Source organism: Cherax quadricarinatus, unplaced genomic scaffold (assembly GCF_038502225.1).
Source record: "Cherax quadricarinatus isolate ZL_2023a unplaced genomic scaffold, ASM3850222v1 Contig467, whole genome shotgun sequence".
In the NCBI taxonomy this organism is placed as follows: domain Eukaryota; kingdom Metazoa; phylum Arthropoda; class Malacostraca; order Decapoda; family Parastacidae; genus Cherax; species Cherax quadricarinatus.
This window is the reverse complement of record NW_027195493.1, coordinates 55,831-76,190: the sequence shown is the minus strand read 5'-3', so window position 1 is coordinate 76,190 and position 20,360 is coordinate 55,831. Positions and strand designations below refer to the sequence as shown.

Below are 20,360 nucleotides of genomic sequence, written 5' to 3'. Positions count from 1 at the left end.
TGAACACTAAGTCCAGTCTTGCTGGTTCGTCCTCCCCTCTCTCTCTGGTAGTATCCCTAACATGTTGGTGTATGAGATTTGCCAGCACAACATCCATCATCTTGGCTCTCCATATTTCGGGACCCCCATGTGGCTCCAGGTTTTCCCAATCAATCTTCCTGTGATTGAAGTCGCCCATGTGTGTGTGTGTGTGTGTGTGTGTGTGTGTGTGTGTGTGTGAGAGAGAGAGAGAGAGAGAGTGTGTGTGTCAACATGACTCACGAAATCGTAATGACACGATTGCGAAGGGCTGGAGTTTTGAGACTCTCTGACCACGGGTTCAATCCCGGCCGGGGTATGGTTTATGTGTGTGTGTGTGTGTGTGTGTGTGTGTGTGTGTGTGTGTGTGTGTGTGTGTGTGTGTGTGTGTGTGTGTGTGTGTTATGTGTGTGTGTGTGTGTGTGTGTGTGTGTGTGTGTGTGTATGTGTGTGTGTGTGTGTGTGTTATATGTGTGTGTGTGTGTGTGTGTGTGTGTGTGTGTTCTCAGAAGTAGTAACCAGTTACCAGTAACCAGTGTACCAGTAGTTGACTCACTACCAACCGTCTCTGCCTGAGTCACTGTCTGTATTCATATTGTGCTGACCACAGCAGTATTCAAAGACCCCCCTCACATATGGGTACTGCGGGCGGCCAGTCAGTTATACGAGAGTGAGCAAGGAGATAGGCAGGCTGTTGGGCGCTCCCCACATTATCTGTAATTATACGTACTACCAGCCTATGTGAGTATTACTTTACCCTATCCACGTATCGAACTCCCACATGATAAATGGTGGCACCGGTGTGGAGCGTGGATTTAAGTTTTTACGGGTAATTCAGGACGTTAGAAGACTGTTTGTGAGTAGCCGGCGGGTCAAAGGTGAACCGTCTCACTCACTCCAGCTACTCGCTCCCCTCACTCACCACCTCCAGCCTGCAAGCCTGTTGCAGCCGTTTCAAGCTTCCTGGCTTAGTTCGTGTGCTAATTGCTTCAATCTCCGAGGGGTTGACCCGGATTTTGCAATTAAGCCAGTCAGTAAGCCAGACTGTGGAAGTGAACGCCAGTCAGCCTATCATCCAGCCTGTCTCCTGTCATCCACCTGCTCCTCCATGCTGTGTGCATCGTTACACGTCTTCCAGTCAGCCATTCTCGTGGGGTAAGCCAGTCAGCCAACCCAGCTTCTAACCCAGCTGAGAGAGAGAAGTAAGCCACGCAAGTTCAGAGCCTCTGAAGTATCGTCTCATGTATCGCTTTGTGCTCCCAGTTGGATGCTAAGAGTGGTCTTCACCACCCCTGTGGCATAGTGGCTTATCAAGCCACCTTCGTGGGTAGTGAGTGGAGTGCGCACCAGAGCGCTAGCGAGTCACACCCACCACCATTCTACTCACACCACCCACCACCAACCACCCACCACCACAGCCACCCACCTCATCTACCTGTGGTTGTTTGCACCCTTGTACCGGGTCCTAATACTGTTTTGGCTCACATAATTGGTCAAGAGATGTAGCTGAGCGCCGACGATAAAACCAATTATGTGAGTTCACCGAGAAAGCGCATTTCTTCACGACGACAGTGTGAGTGTGGGCGTCATCACCGCGTAGGACAACCTTCCTCATCACCAGTCATCACCGTCGACTACTACAGACTTCAGTGATAATTTTCTGTTTAGAGACATTTTTCTTGCATTTAAAGACATTTGCGTGTGTGAGACATTTACAGTGAATTTCTTGTGTACTCTAAACCTTGTGTTTTCAGTGTAGACTCAGTGTTTCTTTGACTCGTTATTTTACAATATTTTTCAGTGTTATCGCTCATCTCATATTTTTTATCTGTGTTTTTTTTTATGCTACTCTCTGTCTGTAGTAAGTATTATTGTGTAGTGTACCAGTCAGTCACTCTGTGTGAAGTGATTCATTTTTTTTATTGTATTCTTTCAGCATTGTATTCTCCAGTAATTGTCATTGTATTTCATGCAGTGATATTCACCCCAGTATACCAAATTATCCATTTATTTCTATGTGTGTCTTTTTTCGTATGCCAGCAGTGTCTCATTCCTCTAATTTTTTCGCAGACTGTGTACCATTATTTTTGCCAGCAAATTTTTGTCATATCAGTCACAGCAAGATTTTGTTGTAAGAATATACTAAAATAATGAATACGTGATTAAGTGTTGTGTGCCCTGCCACTGTAAGTGTTAGACTTTTGTTTTGTTCCTTTGTTTTATTTTTATTCATATTTTTATATTTCTTTGAACAAATTCACTCTTGATGCAATTTCAATTACTTTTAACGTAAAGTGTTTTCTTTACTCTGAGTAAATTGTTTTGTCTAATTTACAATTAAGAGTTAAAGTGTTCAATCAGTTTTTTCTTCATATTTTTATTTCATTATTTAACCTGAGTTTTCCCAGTGACACTTTATTACTGCAGTGATTATTTCTACACCTTATTTTGTTGCACTTGTTCTGCAGTGAATTATTTTCTTTTATTGATATTTTTATGAATTATATTTTAATTTTGTTTATGTATTCTTAGAAAATACTTAAATTTCCCAGTTAACAATTTAGTAATTTTATTTTCTACTTTTACATTGATTTATAATTTTATTAATTAATTTCTTTATTAGCAAGAGTAAAGACAGCTCATTTTGCATTTAATTCAGTCTCCAGTAATATTTTTACTTGTATATTTCAATGTAATTTTTTTTTCTTGGCCAATAGTCCTTCACATTGAGTTGTCCTTCCTCTTGCAGTGTATCTTAGACATTTTTTATTACTTCTGCAGAATTAGTTGCATCTCTTTTATTTCAATTCTAGAATTTTGTATCATTTTTATTGTTCATTATTTTTGCCTTATTTGTTCTCGTGCAACTTTGCCATTATGTCTCACATACCGTCAAGTGATACTTTAGTGAATGTCGACACTCAGACCTCTCAGGCTACTGTTGCCCCTGTCATCAGTCCTCACAGTTCCTTAGTGACTGACAGACCGACCCAGACACCGAGATACTATAGTTATACTCGTGATTCCCTTGATGCGTTACCTTTATTCAATGGCCATGTACATAGTCTTGAAGCATGGTTTGCGGCCATTCGTTCTCGTGCTGGTGCTCTAGTTGAAGGTCCTCCTTCAGAGGAAAGTCTTATCAGACTTGCTAAAGAGGCTCTTCATCGATCCCCTGCTGCTGTTCACGTTGTTGATCTCCTTGATATGCGTGACTTCAGGAATCTTACTAAGTGGTCACAATATGAGGAACTGATTCGTTCTTTCCTTGTCCCAGTAAAAACAGTTGATCCATATGTCGTTCTTAGGGAACTAGTGAATGCTACACCCATGAGTAATGAATCGTTGAGTGCAATTGCTGTTAGATTAGACAAACTTTTATCATCATTTATCAATGCTGTCCAGTCCTCAGCTTTTCTCCCTGAGGAGGTTAAACCATTCACAGAACCGTTTGCTAAAATAGCAGCTTTTGGAGCAATTAAAGAACTAATGCCACCTGCTTCCGTGTGTGCTTATGAGGCTCATCCTCCAACTGTGACGATGGAACCACTTACAGCCTTAAATCATGTACGTTCCTTGTGCCCCCAGGGTACTTTCCCATGTATCAAAAGTAATGTCACACATATGCCTCAGCCTGCACCACCTCTTGTTTGCGCCACAGAGACAAATCGTGGTCGTCAACCATCTCAGAGGTCACCAAGAACCAGTGTACAGAGTCGTTATAAACCTCGTAGTATTCATAGTATATTCAGTAACCATAGTCGGCGGACTTGTTACAACTGTGGTTTCCGTGGCCATATTGCAATTAATTGTCCTGATAGTTACCCTAAGAGACGTCGTACTGATGATGAGTACCCAGATCTTCCCTACTGTACTTATCATAGAATACATGGACATGACACATCTGAGTGCAATGCTCTCTATAACCTTCAGTACTCTAGGTCTTTCCGTGGCCGTTCCAACCGCAAAACCCATAGAGGAAACAGATATCGTGGTTCTCAAAATAACCAGAACCAGGCTCATTCTTCCAATTCTCAAAATAACCAGAACCAGGTTCGTTCTTCCAATTCGGGGGAATTCGAGCGCCCCAGTCAAACCGTCCCATGGTGACAGTAGGTGATAATGAGTACACCATCCCCGTTCACAATTCCTTTGAAGCCTTAAGCAGTCTCGAGAATGACAATCCTGCTGATGATGTTGCTTCACATGTCTCTGACATAGATGATTTTGGGGATGAAGTGGAACAAGTCTTTTCTGATGACAATCCACCTTTTTGTTTGCACATAACTTCCAATGCAACCATAGGCCCTATAGTGCAAGCATCTGTTCATAATGCGCCCATTCATTTGTTCATGGACTCGGGTGCGCAAGTCAATATTATTAGGTCTAGTTTGTTTAAGGTTAAGCAGTTACGATATGTCCTTCTCGTAGAACCGACTCATGTGTCCTCCCTTAGTGGAGTAGCTGGTTCTCACCTGCGTGTCCGAGGTCGGACTTCCCTAACCTTTTCTATCCAAGGTAGAGATTTCACTGCTTCCTTCCTTGTTGTCGACCAGATTACTTTCCCTGGTGACCTTCTGCTGGGCTTTGCTTCCATGCGAGACTTACGCATTGTGCTCGACCCTTATCGATGGCATGCCCAAATTGACGACTTGATCGTTCCATTCTGGGGTTACCAGCTTGGATCCGAGATCTGCCATACTGCCGCAGAGTATGACACTCGAATTAAGTCCTTACAGGCCAGTGCATTTTCCAGTAGCGTACCCAAGCGGTCAGGCACTGATGATCCTGTCGCTTCTGTCTGTGTTCCTGCAACTTCAGACTTGCAAGATAGTGTCCAGTTACCTCAAGTGTCCGAGGACGCTCTGACTACCTTGAGTGCTGAGCCTATCCCTGCAATGTCTGCTAGTTCAAGTAGTAATTTCTCCACAGGGGACGCCTTGTCAGAAAACAATTACTTGCAACTAGTAATGCCATCTCTTGTTGATGTCACATGCCGTCTGCAGAAAGACGTTTCTGTCGCAGCTAGTGCCCTCACTAGAGTGTCTGTTGTTGTTCCTAGTGTTTCAGATGGTGATAACGTCCTAGTTGACAGTGATTCTTGCAAAGTAAAAGGCCTATTTGTTGAACCATCCTTACATGTTGTAAGAGATAGTAAGATCCATTTCTTCCTAGCCAACACTACTGGTCACAGTGTTCGCCTCAGAGCAAATACCAATCTTGTTGACCTTGTTCACTATCCTTACCCTGTTCAGGTAGAGGATGAGTTGTCACCTGACCAGTGGGTCGGTGCTATTTCTACCGGGGAGACCTCATCCACTTCACTGGATCAATCTGTTCCACCAGTTGAGGAGAAAGACTTAGCTCCCACTGACTTCCCAGATGAAGTCAAGCGTTTGTTGACTCTGTTGAACAAACGTCGTAAAGCCATTGCCTTACCAGGTGAGAAGATGGGTATAACGAACTTATTGTCCCATCGTATTCCACTTGAACCTGGTACTAGACCTATCTACATACCTGCATACAGAATGCCTCATTCACAAGTTGCTGTCGCAGAAGAATTGATCAATCAAATGCTTGATGATGGAGTTATTGCACCTAGCAATTCACCTTGGACTGCACCCTTGATCCTAGCACCTAAGAAGGATGGTACTTGGCGCCCAGTGATTGACTTTAGGAAGTTAAATGCGAAAACCATTCCAGATCGCTTCCCACTTCCTGTACTGGGTGATCTTTTATGTAACATCGGAGATAACAAAGTCTTTTCAACCCTGGATTTGTTACAAGGGTTTTGGCAAGTCCCTCTTCACGAGGACAGCCAAGAGCTAACTGCATTCTCCACTCCTACAGGTCATTATCACTTCCTCCGTATGGCATTTGGATTACGATCCTCCCCTATCACGTTCTCAAGGCTCATGACTAATATCTTTAGAGGTCTCATAGGTAATGCACTTATGGTGTACTTAGATGACGTAATCGTCATGTCTAAAGACGTGGATACACACTTGAAAAGACTTGATGTAGTACTTGGTAAGCTTGAAGAAGCCAATTTAAAGATCAAACTGTCTAAATGTCAGTTTTTCAGATCAGAAATTAAGTTTCTTGGTCACGTAGTCACTCCTAGAGGGGTTACGACTGACCAAAATAAAGTAACTGCAGTACTAAATTTTCCAACACCCAAAACTGCTGATGCCGTAAGATCCTTTGTGGGCTTAGCAGGTTTTTCTAGATCTTTCATTGACAATTTTTCTTCCATAGCTGCTCCTCTAACTGAGTTGCTTAAGAAAGATGCTCCTTTTGTTTGGACCTTCCGTCAAGAAAGAGCATTCCAAACTCTAAAAGAAAAGCTAACATCTGCTCCAATTTTGAAATTTCCAGATTTTTCTAAGCCCTTCTATCTGACAACTGATGCTAGTTCAATTGGCATAGGTGCCGTACTAGCTCAGAAGACCGATGGCAAGTACAACGTAGTTGCATTTGCTAGCCGAGTCCTTACGAAGGCTGAACGTAATTATACAGTAACTGAGCAAGAAGCTTTAGCAATAGTATGGTCTTTAAAGCACTTCCAAGACATTATTTATCAGTACTCTGTTCATGTCTTGACAGACCATGCTCCACTGATACCCTTATTCCAGAACAAACAACCTACTGGAAGGTTAGCCAGATGGACCTTGACTATCCAAGAGTTCAATCCCACCTTTGAGCATTTACCTGGCAAGTCAAATGTAGTCGCAGATGCCTTATCGTGACATGTTAGTATAGTAACTGCAGACCCTCCATTTAGTTCTGAAGATGTAAAGAATGCTCAACGAACAGATCCCATGTGGTCTGGTGTGATTCGATTCCTGCTCCAGGAAGATCTTATTCTGACTGTGAAGCCACCAGCACCCATCAGTGACTTTGTCATGAACCAAGAATTACTGTATCGAACAGCCGAGTTGGGTACTCCTAGCAGAAGAGTATACCAGTTAGTAATTCCACAGTCACTAGTGAATGTAGCCTTACAGCTAGTTCACGATGTACCAGGTGTTGCACACCCTGGTATGGATCGTTCAGTAAAACAAGCCAGATTGAAATATATTTGGCCTCGTATGGCAACTGATATTTCTGAGTATGTTAAGAAATGTAGTGTCTGCATGCAACATAAAGGTAATGCTAATGGTCCTAATCCAATCCAAGTATATCCAACTACTAGCGAACCGTGGGAAAGAGTTGCGCTAGATTTGTTAACTAATTTCCAATGTTCCCTCCAAGGCAACAAACATCTGTGTGTTATGGTAGACCATTTCACCAGATATTGTGAGTTAGTTCCTATTGCAGATAAGACTGCCGAGACAGTAGCTAAAGCGTTTAAAGAACACATTATCTGCAGGCATACCACCCCTAAGTCCCTAGTAACAGATAATGGAGGTGAATTCTGTAATGAGATTCTTGAAAATTTGTGTACCTTGTACAAGATCTCTAAATCCACCATTGTTCCTCATCATCCTGCCAGCAATGGGTTAGCGGAATGAACCAATAAGAAAGTACTTGATGTCTTGAGAGCCACTATCAATCCCAACAGTGAAACTTGGGATGAAGTTATACCTGATGTGCAGTGTGCTATAAATTCTGCTTACAATGTTTCTATAGGTGACACTCCACATTATGCATTGTACGGTGTAGATAAACGTTTGCCTTATGAGTTGTTATATTCTAATCCGAAACCAAATTACAACCCTGATGATTTCATAGCAACTCGTACCAGCTTAGCTCAAAGCGTTTTTAGAAGAATCCGTGAAACACTTCATAAATCAACAGCAGAATTTACAAGAGTCGCAAACACTCGAGCAAAGCCATCCAAAATCAAAGTAGGCTCGAGAGTTATGCTGATTAACTTTAACAAAACATCTGCAATGCCAAAGCTTGATCAAAAGTTTGTTGGTCCTTATCGAGTAGTTCAACATATCACTGGTAATAAGTATAAGGTTAGAGAGATTAGTACTGGTCAGTATAAAGAATCGCATTTAGATCATATGAAGTTAGTATGTGATGATAATGATGTTCCAACCCAGACTAATGTGACAGACTCTAACAATCCTCCTGATCCTGTACTCTCTTCCTCTGATATTCAGTCAGACGATCAACCTGAATGTCGTTATTCCCTACGTACACGACAGGTATTGAGAAATCCTCAAGTATCATTTGTAACATCCAATTCAGATTTGCCTCAAATACAGCATGAGTTAGCCAATGCTACAGAGTTTGATCCTCCCAGAGATGACACTCATTCTGCATATGTCAATCTCACCCTAGAAGAGTTGGGGTTAAATGTAAATAACCTGTATAGATGAATAATTACAGTATCAACTTATCAGTATTCAAGAATTTTTTTTTTTGTGTTCATGTTCTCTCCGCATTCTGAGAGTTAACAGTCTAGATTTGAGTGCACCGAATCTGCCTTTCTGTTAAACACTCTTTCTTTGTATATATTCCTTTCTCAGAATCCGTAGATCACTTGAATACAGATCGATCGATCAAATTTTTTTTATCACTTCTATTGTGTAATCTCAACGTTGAGTTTCATTCGATGAGTTGTGCTATATTATACCTTGTATTGCATTACAGTTTCAGTTATGTAAGCTTCCATTCCAATGTTCTACTTATGTGTGTTATAATGTTTAATTGTTGTGTACTTTGACATTGTATAGAATCAGCCCAAGCCATACACCTGCCATCTCCAGTTTGTATTAGTTGTATGTCGGGATGACATACGTTAGCGTCGCCGAGCTCTCAGTAGTAGTAACCAGTTACCAGTAACCAGTGTACCAGTAGATGACTCACTACCAACCGTCTCTGCCTGAGTCACTGTCTGTAGTCATATTGTGCTGACCACAGCAGTATTCAAAGACCCCCTCACATATGGGTATTGTGGGCGGCCAGTCAGTTATACGAGAGTGAGCAAGGAGATAGGCAGGCTGTTGGGCGCTCCCCACATTATCTGTAATTATACGTACTACCAGCCTACGTGAGTATTACTTTACCCTATCCACGTATCAAACTCCCACATGATATGTGTGTGTGTGTGTGTGTGTGTGTGTGTGTGTGTGTGTGTGTGTGCAGCGGGAGAGAGAGAATAAAACCACACAAGATATTATCCTGCTTTACAATGTCACTTACCTTCATTTAGTATTACCTATGTTTAACCATGGAGAGAAATGTTGTATTACATTATACTACATATTATCCAATATATAACATAACGTAAAGTCACTGCAGATGGAGAAGGTTACAGTAGGTTTAGAAAAATAATATAATTAGAGTTTTGAAAGAGAAAGGGACTTAAATTACATGAACATTAATATATTATGAATTAAGCATTGAAAACTTTGAAAGGAATTCCAAGAACTGAAGTACAGTATAAGAAAATAAATATTGGATAGGTAGATAATAAAGGAAAATTACCATTAAAACTGAACTTTGTGTATGCAAAACAGATTAACATTAATTATGTAAAACTGAACATTGTTTGATACTTGATAATCCAATAATTTCTAATTTTGGTGAATAATTGATTATCAGTAATAACGAAAAATTTAATGAGAAAATATCTTAATAAATTCTTACATTTTTTTCCTTTGTATTTTCACTGGCATTATTTTCACACTTGTAGTACATGAGTGTTGGTGTTACCTCAGCCACCAGAAGAGATGAAGAAGATATTAAACAATGTCTGGAGTCTGGAGTGTCAGTGGGCAGCAGAGAACAAACAACAGGACGGCTGGTCGGTGTTGCTTTGAGTTGCATCATCACTTCAAACTCTTCATGGTATACTGATGAGGCCAAGTGCAGCACCCAAGCTGAGGTAATAGCAAATATATTTTTATATATACAATTAATAACGAACGTTTCCTTTAATGAGGACTCAACTGGTTTTTGTCTGATTTGTTTTTCATCCATCATGGTTTTCGCTTATTACTTAAAAGGCTATTACAAGGTGTTTTCTCACACTACTGAAGATTGATATACTTGAGCAATATTTGGGAATCTTTACTGTGGAATCTTTTCGCCAACCACTGGCTTCTTTAATGCAGTACAGAGAAGAACAGTGGAAGATAAGGAGGAGTTTGAGGTAATCAGTTCCTCAGCTGGGAGCTGATGTGTTCAATCTTGAGAAAAGTAGAGCATATGCTTGATTTATATACTGAAATCAGGTGAGTTGAAGCAGAAGGAAGTGGAGCCATTAGTGGGAAATTCCACTAGTTTAAGTAGGTCATGACTACAGTTTAGGCAGGTATTGAAGAACTCCGAAATTGTGCCCAAGTTTCTCATTATTTAACTTGCAGGTTTTCTAATTATTATCATTATAATGAAAGAGAATCGCTAAACCACAAGGGTTATACAGCGCAGCAGGACAAGGATGCACTGGTATTGGGTAGCAAGATGGAGAGGGATGATTATTAGGTTATGGAGTGCAGCAGGGCAGTGGATAGTGCAGGGGTAGAACGTAGCTAGAGTTTGAGGTAGAAAGGACTGAGGAGAGTGCTAGAGGTATCATCATCAGAGTTTGTATACTAAATCAGTTGCTGTCAAAAAGTCAATGAGTCTGGATTAAAGGAGGGTCCATCAGCAAGAAGGGAAGGTAAAGAAAGAACAGTGGAGTTGGAGGTAACTTCTGTGTACTCGTTGATAGAGTGAGCAGTCTAACAGAATGTGGCTAACAGATACTGGAACCTGGAAATGCTCACAGACAGGAATAGGGCGCCTCTCCATGAGATACCCGTGAGTAAGACGAGAGTGGCCGATGCGAAGAAGAGAGAGAGTAGTCTCCCAACCTCGACATTAATGACATGAAGATGCCCAGAAACGTACACTCGGTTTAATAGAATGACGTTTGTTATGGAGGTGATCAGACCAATGTTTTTGCCAACAGGTACAAAAGTGAGTAGCAGTTAGAGCAAAATAGTCTATGAATGGAACACCTCTACCTGAAACTGGGAGGTCATGTACTGCTGACCACGCAGCAGTGTCTGCCTGTTCATTGCCTTGAACGTCATCATAACCATGCTAGAGATATGACGTAACCAAAGTTGGATACGAAGAACTTGGGTGTGAGGTGCATCAAATTTTTGTATAGCCTGTAAAGCACTAAGGGAGTTTGAAATGACCACAGATGGTGGCACAGGCATAGATACAATACAGATAAGTGCTACAAGAATGGCATACAATTCAGCCATAAAAATGCCGAGGATAATACATGCCCTCGCACGACACTGTCGGGAAACACTGCTGCAAATCCGACGCTGTCAGAAGACTTAGAGCCATTGGTGTACACTGCGATGGCACAAGAATGAGAGGAGAAATGGTCAAGAAAATGAGAGCAGGAAGCCACTGTAGGTAGTTGGGCTTACGTGCATGGCAGTGGGAAAGAACAGACACGAACAACTGGAACTTCCCAAGGGAGAAGGGAAAAGTGAGATGTTACATGAACACAGAAAGGTGGTAACTGAAGAAAAGACAAGAGCGAATGCAGGAGGAGAGAAAAGGGACGGAGTAAACAGGGGCGACTAACAAACAAAGAACGTCTGCTTACATCAGTGGCTATCCTATACATGGAATGATTGTGAAGGTCATGAGATCGTACATAATAGTGAAGGTAATTAGCATCATGACGATCGGATAAGGATGGAATATTTACTTCTGCATAGAGTCTCTCAACAGGCGAAGAGCGAAGCACACCGAGGCAAAAACGTAATCCCTGGTGATGGATGGGATTAAGGCTAGAGAGAGTTGCAGGATAGGCCGCAGAATAGATTTTGTCACCATAATTAAGTTTCGATAAAATTAGGGCTGAATGTAAGTGAAGGAGAGTTCTACGATCAGCTCCCCACGAAAGATGAACGAGTGTTTTTAGGTTCTGCTGGCTATGACAAGTTGCCTTCAGGAAGTTATATGAGGTTTCCAGGATAACCTACGGTTAAACAGAAGGCCGAGAAACCTGACCTTATCAACGTTCTGGGATACATGATCCGTATAGGTACAAATAATGATCAGAGACGGCTGAACATCTAGTGAAAGTAATTTGGTAAATTTTACTACTAGAAAATTTAAGAGCAATGGGACGGTAGAAGGAGGCATCATGTCCCATAGTCAGGTTTGTGAAAAGGTAGAACAATGGCAGAGTTCCACAGCTGGGGAAGAACTCCTTGTGACCAAATAAGATTAAACAGTAAGAGGACTACAAGGGCTGACTGATGTAAATGCAGTAGCATACGAATAAGAATGCCATCAGGCCCAGCTGCCGATGATCGGCACGCAGAGAGTGTTGCTTCCAGTTCCAGAAGAGTGAAAGGCACATTATATAATTCTTCTTTGAGAGAAGAAAATTTGAGGGTTCTAGCTCTCTGACAGACTTGGAGGAAAGAAACGAGGGGCATAGATGGAACCCCCAAGACATACAGACCAGATGATTACCAATGTCAGTGGCAACGTCAAGAGGGTTTGCTATATCGACACCAGCAACCCGAAGGTTAGGAGCTGGGTCGAGGGAGTATTTACCACTCGGTTTCCATATTTTGTTCCAGATTGCACTCATAGAGGAAGCTGAAGTGATGGTAGAAACATAATCCCACCAGCAAGTGCTTTTAGCGTCATGGATGACATGGCAAGTAACAGCTCTATTCTGTTTAAAATCAAGGAGTTTCTCTGTGCTTCTGTTGTACCACTACCTGCCCACGTAGCGCATTTCAAACGTACTGCCCGAGCACAAGCAGCAGATCACCAAGGTACGAACATCTGAGAAGAAGTGCGAGCATATAGAAGTGAAGGGTATAGAATGTGAAGCTGCAGTTAAGAGCGAGGTCGAGAAGAGGAGTAAAATCTCATCAATGGAGGATAAGGAAGGAGCCTCATTAAAAGCAGTTAGACTTGCATAAAGATCCCAATTCGCCCAGTCAAATTGCCAGCTTGGGCTACGAGGAGGTGGGGAATACGATGGAGAAGTAAGGATGAATGGGAAATGATCGCCATCATGCAAGTCCGGGAGGACAGACCAGATGAAGTCGATGCAAGAGAATGAGTACGAGGATCAAAACGGGTGGGAGAACCTGTATTTAAAACATCGAGGTGAAGAAAAACGAGAAAAGTCTCTAACTGAATGCCGCGGGAGTCACAGTGAGACCCCCATGAGGAAATGGTGGCCATTAAAATCGCCAACCAACAGAAGTGGTGGCGGTAAGGATGAAATTAGAAAGACAACACCTGGGATAGATAATGCCTGAGAAGGAGAGATACAAAAAACAGATTATATACCACTTATTCAAGTGGATACGGGCTGCAGTGTAATGCAGCGAAGTATGAACAAAGAGCTGACGGTATGGAATATCAGTGTGTGTCAGAAGGGCACTTTAATTAATGGTTCCATCGGAAAAAGGATCTGATGAATACAATAAATCATAGCCTGAGATAGGATGGATAACAGCAGAGTGTAATTTGGGTTCTTGTAAACAAACACCAACAGCGGAAAACTGGGAGAGCAGCACCTGAAGCTCACCCCGGTTACTTCTGAGGCCACGGATATTCCACTGTAAATAAGCCATGATTTTTAATGAGAAAGATACAAGAAATCTGCAGGTAAAGGTAGCTATGGACTAGAAAGGTTAGAAAAGTCCACATGTGGCGGCAGCTTAAAACGGTCAAGCAGCGAAGGAATGGGATGCTGCAAAGAGAAGAGTTGTGCAGATAGAGAAGAGGGAAGAGGAGGAACATGAGATGGATCGGTGTTCATTGATGGTCCAGTTTCAGCAGTATATTCTGAGATAGCATTCAGTATTTTGGAAGACAAGGACGTGTTGTGGGAGACAATATTGGAGATGGAAGGAGGAGGGTGAGTAAATATTGGAATGACAATGGACCGTACCAAATTAGGGGGGGCGAAAGGGTAGAGTAAACTGGAGAAGAAGCATTGGAGGGGACAGAAGAGGAAGTAACTTGGGAAGGGGAAGAAGAGGAACAAACTGGGAAGGGACAGGAAAGGAAGATACAGTAAAAGGAGGAGGGTGAACCTCCACTCTTGTAACAGATCCAGTTATAGGTGAAGAACCACGTACAGAGACTGAAAAGGTAAACTGCGGAGGAGGAAGAAGGGGAGGAAGGGTTAAAGAAGATTTGAGGAATGGAGATTTTTTGGACTTCTGAGAAGCAGAGGGGTGATTGGGAGGAAGTGTTTTGAGTGAGAAGACGAAGAAGTGAGAACAGAATGAGGTGTTGAGGTAGGGACTTCTGACTCCAGAACAGCAAAAGAATTAGAGACAAGAGTGGCTGTGGAAGGGGTAACCACAGAGGAGGCTGCAGAAGCTGGGACCCCAGAGGAGCAGGGACGTTTAGTGACTCGAGAATAAGAAATACGGGGAAGTTTTCCTTGGAGGCATAGAAGAGAGACTGCCATAGCATATGGAGGCCTTCTGCCTCTTTGACACAACGGATTTCGTGTTCGTTTAAGTAAACTTGGCAACGGCGAGAGTAAGCTGAGTGAGCCTTATCACAATTAAGGCTAGAGGGAGGTAGACTAAAAGACATATTGATGTGGTCGTCGGCATCACAGACTGGGCGTTCAGCTATGGACCTGCAATATTTTGCTGGATAACCAAAATGCCAGCAATTTCAACACTGTTGCAGAGTAGGGATCACCTTTCATACTTGTAAACGGTGTCCCCCAATATATACAGAGAATGGAAGCTCACGGCAGTTAAAAGTTAAGCGATCTTCACTACAAGGGTATCGTCTCCGCCCACAGATGAGGATTGGGAGGTCTTAAAGGTCCGGCTGATCTAAAATGTCATCGCCACGTCTGTAAATTCTGTTGGACAAAGGTATGGGGCAGAATGACAGTACCACTACAAGAACTGAGGGAATGATGTTTTACAATAATCACAGGAACAGTATCGATAGCTGTATCGATACTGTATCAGGAAGGGGCCCAGGGTGAGCAGGTTCATTGATTTGGGGTTCCATGATTAAATCTCTTCTTTCTTTCCATTTGTTAGGAAAAAAGTAAAGAAAAAAAAAAAGGAGGGAACGTGGAGGAATAGCTCCTAGGAGGTAAAAAAGCGCCGTAAATCCCCCTCCGCACAAAAGAGAACCCCAGCACCACAAGCAGTGCAGATGCTGCATGGAACCCATGCCTTAGTAAACCAGCAATCCAGGATAGCAACCTCACATAAGAACATAAGAACATAAGAACGAAGGAACACTGCAGAAGGCCTACTGGCCCATGCGAGGCAGGTCCAAGTCTCCTACCGGCTTAAGCCAATGCACCCGACCTAGTCAGGTCAGGTCACATTGACTTAACGACCTGGTAGCACAAGCTATCAGGTCTAACTCACACCCACCCACATCCACTCATGTATTTATCCAACCTATTTTTAAAGCTACACAACGTTCTGGCCTCTATAACGGTACTTGGGAGTTTGTTCCACTCATCCACAACTCTATTACCAAACCAGTACTTTCCTATATCCTTCCTGAATCTGAATTTTTCCAACTTAAAACCATTGCTGCGAGTCCTGTCTAGGCTAGATATTTTCAGCACACTATTTACATCCCCTTTATTTATTCCTGTCTTCCATTTATACACCTCAATCATATCCCCCCTAATTCTACGTCTTTCTAGAGAGTGCAGATTCAGGGCCCTTAGTCTATCCTCATAGGGAAGGTTTCTGATACATGGGATCAACTTTGTCATCCTCCTTTGTACATTTTCCAGAGAATTTATATCCATTCTGTAATAAGGTGACCAAAACTGTGCAGCATAATCTAAATGAGGCCTAACCAAGGATGTACAGAGTTGAAGAACAACCTGAGGACTCCTATTATTTATGCTTCTTGATATGAAGCCAAGGATTCTATTAGCTTTATTGCGAACACTTATGCACTGTTGTCTTGGTTTCAGATTACTGCTAACCAGAACTCCTAAATCTTTTTCGCAATCCGTAATATTAAGATCTACATTATTTAGTTTATATGTGGCATGGTTATTGTCCTGTCCAACATTTAGAACTTTGCATTTGTCTATATTAAACTGCATCTGCCACTTCTCCGACCACTGCATCAGTCTATTCAAATCTTCCTGGAGTGCTCGAATGTCCTCGTCAGAATGAATTCGACGGCCTATTTTGGTGTCATCGGCAAACTTGCCGATGTCGCTCTTTATGCCCTCATCTATGTCGTTTATGTAGATTGTGAACAGCAGGGGGCCCAACACTGACCCCTGTGGAACACCGCTCGTGACACTTCCCCACTCTGATTTCTCCCCATTTATGCAAACTCTCTGCTGCCTATTTGTCAACCATGCCTCTATCCAGGAAAAAATTTCTCCTCCTATTCCATGTGCTTTAATTTTCCTCAATAGTCTCTGATGTGGGACCCTGTCAAAAGCCTTACTGAAGTCCATATACACAATATCATATTCATTACCATGATCTACCTCCTCAAATACCTTAGTGAAAAAAGTTAATAAATTCGTAAGGCAGGAACGCCCCTTTGTAAAACCATGCTGAGATTCGTTGATTAATTTATGCTTTTCAAGGTGGCTACGAACTGCCTCGGCAATTATTGATTCCATAAATTTTCCCACTATGGAGGTTAGGCTTATTGGTCTATAGTTCGAAGCTAAGGACCTGTCACCTGTTTTAAAAATAGGTATCACATTTGCCATTTTCCACTTATCTGGCACCATGCCAGTTTGTAGTGATATGTTGAAAAGATTAGCCAAAGGTGTGCTAAGCTCCTCTTTACATTCCTTTAGAACCCTTGCATACAGTTCATCAGGGCCTGGGGATTTGTTAGGTTTTAATTTATCTATTTGCCTAAGGACCATGTCACTTGTGACCCTAATAGTACACAGTTTATTATCGTCCTGTTCTACATAATTTATCATTACTGGAATATCGCTGGTATCCTCCTGTGTAAAAACTGAAAGGAAGTATGTGTTAAAAATTCTACACATTTCCTTATCACTGTCAGTGAGCTGACCCGAGGAACTTTTGAGTGGGCCTATCTTGTCCCTGATCTTACTTCTGTATACCTGAAAGAATCCTTTTGGGTTAGTCTTCGATTCTCTTGCAACTTTAACCTCATAATCTCTTTTTGCTTTTCTAATTCCCTTGTTTATTTCTCTCTTTAACTGAATATATCGATTTCTCAATTGCCCCTCTCCTCTTTTGATTTGCCTATATATGCCTCTCTTTTGACCAATCAGATATTTTAATCTATTGTTCATCCATTTAGGATCATTTTTGTTTGATCTGATTTCCCTATTTGGAACATAATTTGACTGAGCAGCTAGAACTATGCCCTGGAAAGCATCATATCGGCAACCATCACCACCTACCTGACCCTTAGTCAGGTCATTCCAGTTCAGCCCACCTAAGTAATTTTTCAGTCCTATGAAATCAGCCAAGCGAAAGTCAGGGACGGAGACTTGATTGCCATTATTAGGGGAATTCCATGATATATTAAAACTGAGTGATTTGTGATCACTTTCCCCAAGCTCATCATTAACCTCAAGATTATTAATTAGTGTTTCCCTACTGGCAAGAACCAAGTCAAGGAGGTTATTTCCCCTAGTTGGCTCTGTCACAAACTGTTTTAAAAAACAATCCTGGATCGTATCAAGAAAGTCACCTGACTCTAAATTTCCTGTCAAATTGCTCCAGTCAATCTGTCTATAGTTGAAATCTCCCATTAGCACAACATTTTCGTATGTAGATGCCTTACGAATTTCGTCCCATAGAAGTTTACTGCACTCCCCGAGCCACCTTGGTGGACAAAAGAGAGGGCGTCCAGACATGCGCCACAAAGCATACCTCCTTCGACCTCCACCCCCTGGAATCCGACAGGTAGCCTCCAGAGATACACCCGTCACCCGAAAGACACCCAAAGCCACACCCCCCGGGAGACCGGAGAGAGACTGGGACACCTCCAGGCGATCCAGATTCCAAGGCAAACTACACCACTGCCAAGGATCTCAAAGGAATGTGATGGACCCCGGTATCCTTCCCCCTTCCTAGGAACCAGCGTGCCTGTGGGAAGAATCCCAAAGGCCAAAAAATAGGAAGAGAATAAGGGAGGGATGGGGAGGAGGAGGAAAGGGAAAAATGGAGGATGGGGAAGATGGATAGAGGAGGAGACTAGGGGGTAATTAGGTTAGGTCTGAGGAAGGAGGTCACGCCAAGGAGCCCCCCTTGAAAAGGTAATGTCTCTTAACTATTTACATCATAGTATGAGTAAAGCACATCAGCATCCTGGGATCATGATACAGGGAATATCTCAATGCTTGACAAACATATAGTCATGACCCGCTTACACTAGTGGACTTTTCCACCGGTGTCGCCGCCTACCCTTGCTTTTCCTCACTTATTTGTTATATATAAGCCACTTCTCCATGTACATTTACTTTTCTCAACATTGATGGACTGAACACATCGACTCTGGGTTAAGGGACTGATTATCTCAAGCTCCATCTCTCCTTACACCTTTCTGCTTTGTATAGGACTGGTGAAGCCAATGTGTGGCGAAACGTTTCTTCAATAAAGATTCTTATATGCTGCAGCAGTGTCTCAACACAAAGGTGTTGTTGTTGTGTTTATCAGGTGTTTTGGTATTGTAACTCAGGTGTTGTGGTCATGTCACTCAGATGTTGTGGTACTGTCACTCACGTGTTGTGGTATTGTCACTCAAATAGCGTTATTATCACTCAGGTGTTGTACTGTCACATAGATGTTGTTCTACTGTTTCTCAGGTGTTGTGGTACTGTCATTCAGATAGTGTTTTACTGTCACACAGGCGTTGTACTGGTAGTCAAGTGATATACTGGTAGTCAGGTGGTGTACTGGTAGTCAGGTGGTGTACTGGTAGTCAGGTGGTGTACTGGTAGTCAGGTGGTGCACTGGTAGTCAGGTGGTGTACTGGTAGTCAGGTGGTGTACTGGTAGTCAGGTGGTGTACTGGTAGTCAAGTGATGTACTGGTAGTCAGGTGGTGTACTGGTAGTCAGGTGGTGTACTGGTAGTCAGGTGGTGTACTGGTAGTCAGGTGGTGTACTGTTAGTCAGGTGGTGTACTGGTAGTCAGGTGGTGTACTGGTAGTCAAGTGATGTACTGGTAGTCAGGTGGTGTACTGGTAGTCAGGTGGTGTACTGGTAGTCAGGTGGTGTACTGGTAGTCAGGTGGTGTACTGGTAGTCAGGTGGTGTACTGGTAGTCAAGTGATGTACTGGTAGTCAGGTGGTGTAGTGGTAGTCAGGTGTTGTACTGGTAGTCAAGTGCTGTACTGGTAGTCAGGTGCTGCACTGCCAGTCAGGTGGTGTACTGGTAGTCAGGTGCTGCACTGGTAGTCAGGTGGTGTACTGGTAGTTAGGTGGTGTACTGGTAGTCAGGTGGTGTACTGGTAGTCAGGTGCTGTACTTGTAGTCAGGTGCTGTACTGGTAGTCAGGTGCTGTACTGGTAGTCAGGTTCTGTACTGGTAGTCAGGTGGTGTACTGGTAGTCAGGTGGTGTACTGGTAGTCAGATGTACTGGTAGTCAGGTGCTGTACTGGTAGTCAGGTGCTGTACTGGTAGTCAGGTGATGTACTGGTAGTCAGGTGGTGTACTGGTAGTCAGGTGCTGTACTTGTAGTCAGGTGCTGTACTGGTAGTCAGGTGCTGTACTGGTAGTCAGGTGCTGTACTGGTAGTCAGGTGCTGTACTTGTAGTCAGGTGCTGTACTGGTAGTCAGGTGCTGTACTGGTAGTCAGGTGCTGTACTGGTAGTCAAGTGCTGTACTGGTAGTCAGGTGCTGCACTGCCAATCAGGTGGTGTACTGGTAGTCAGGTGCTGCACTGCCAGTCAGGTGGTGTACTGGTAGTCAGGTGCTGCACTGGTAGTCAGGTGGTGTACTGGTAGTTAGGTGGTGTACTGGTAGTCAGGTGGTGTACTGGTAGTCAGGTGCTGTACTTGTAGTCAGGTGCTGTACTGGTAGTCAGGTGCTGTACTGGTAGTCAGGTGCTGTACTGGTAGTCAGGTGGTGTACTGGTAGTCAGGTGGTGTACTGGTAGTCAGATGTACTGGTAGTCAGGTGCTTTACTGGTAGTCAGGTGCTGTACTGGTAGTCAGGTGATGTACTGGTAGTCAGGTGGTGTACTGGTAGTCAGGTGCTGTACTTGTAGTCAGGTGCTGTACTGGTAGTCAGGTGCTGTACTGGTAGTCAGGTGCTGTACTGGTAGTCAGGTGCTGTACTGGTAGTCAGGTGCTGTACTGGTAGTCAGGTGTACTGGTAGTCAGGTGCTGTACTGGTAGTCAGGTGCTGTACTGGTAGTCAGGTGCTGTAC

General features: G+C 43.0%; 1 protein-coding gene across 1 annotated transcript in view; it reads left to right on the top strand.

Moving 5' to 3' along the window:
- LOC138851383 (uncharacterized) overlaps positions 1-20,360 on the top strand; it is a 135,558-nt gene that overhangs the window by 70,026 nt on the left and 45,172 nt on the right. The window contains exon 3 of the mRNA XM_070080457.1: positions 9,671-9,862. Coding sequence (XP_069936558.1) covers positions 9,671-9,862 — 192 coding nt within the window. The remainder of the gene's footprint in view (positions 1-9,670; positions 9,863-20,360) is intronic.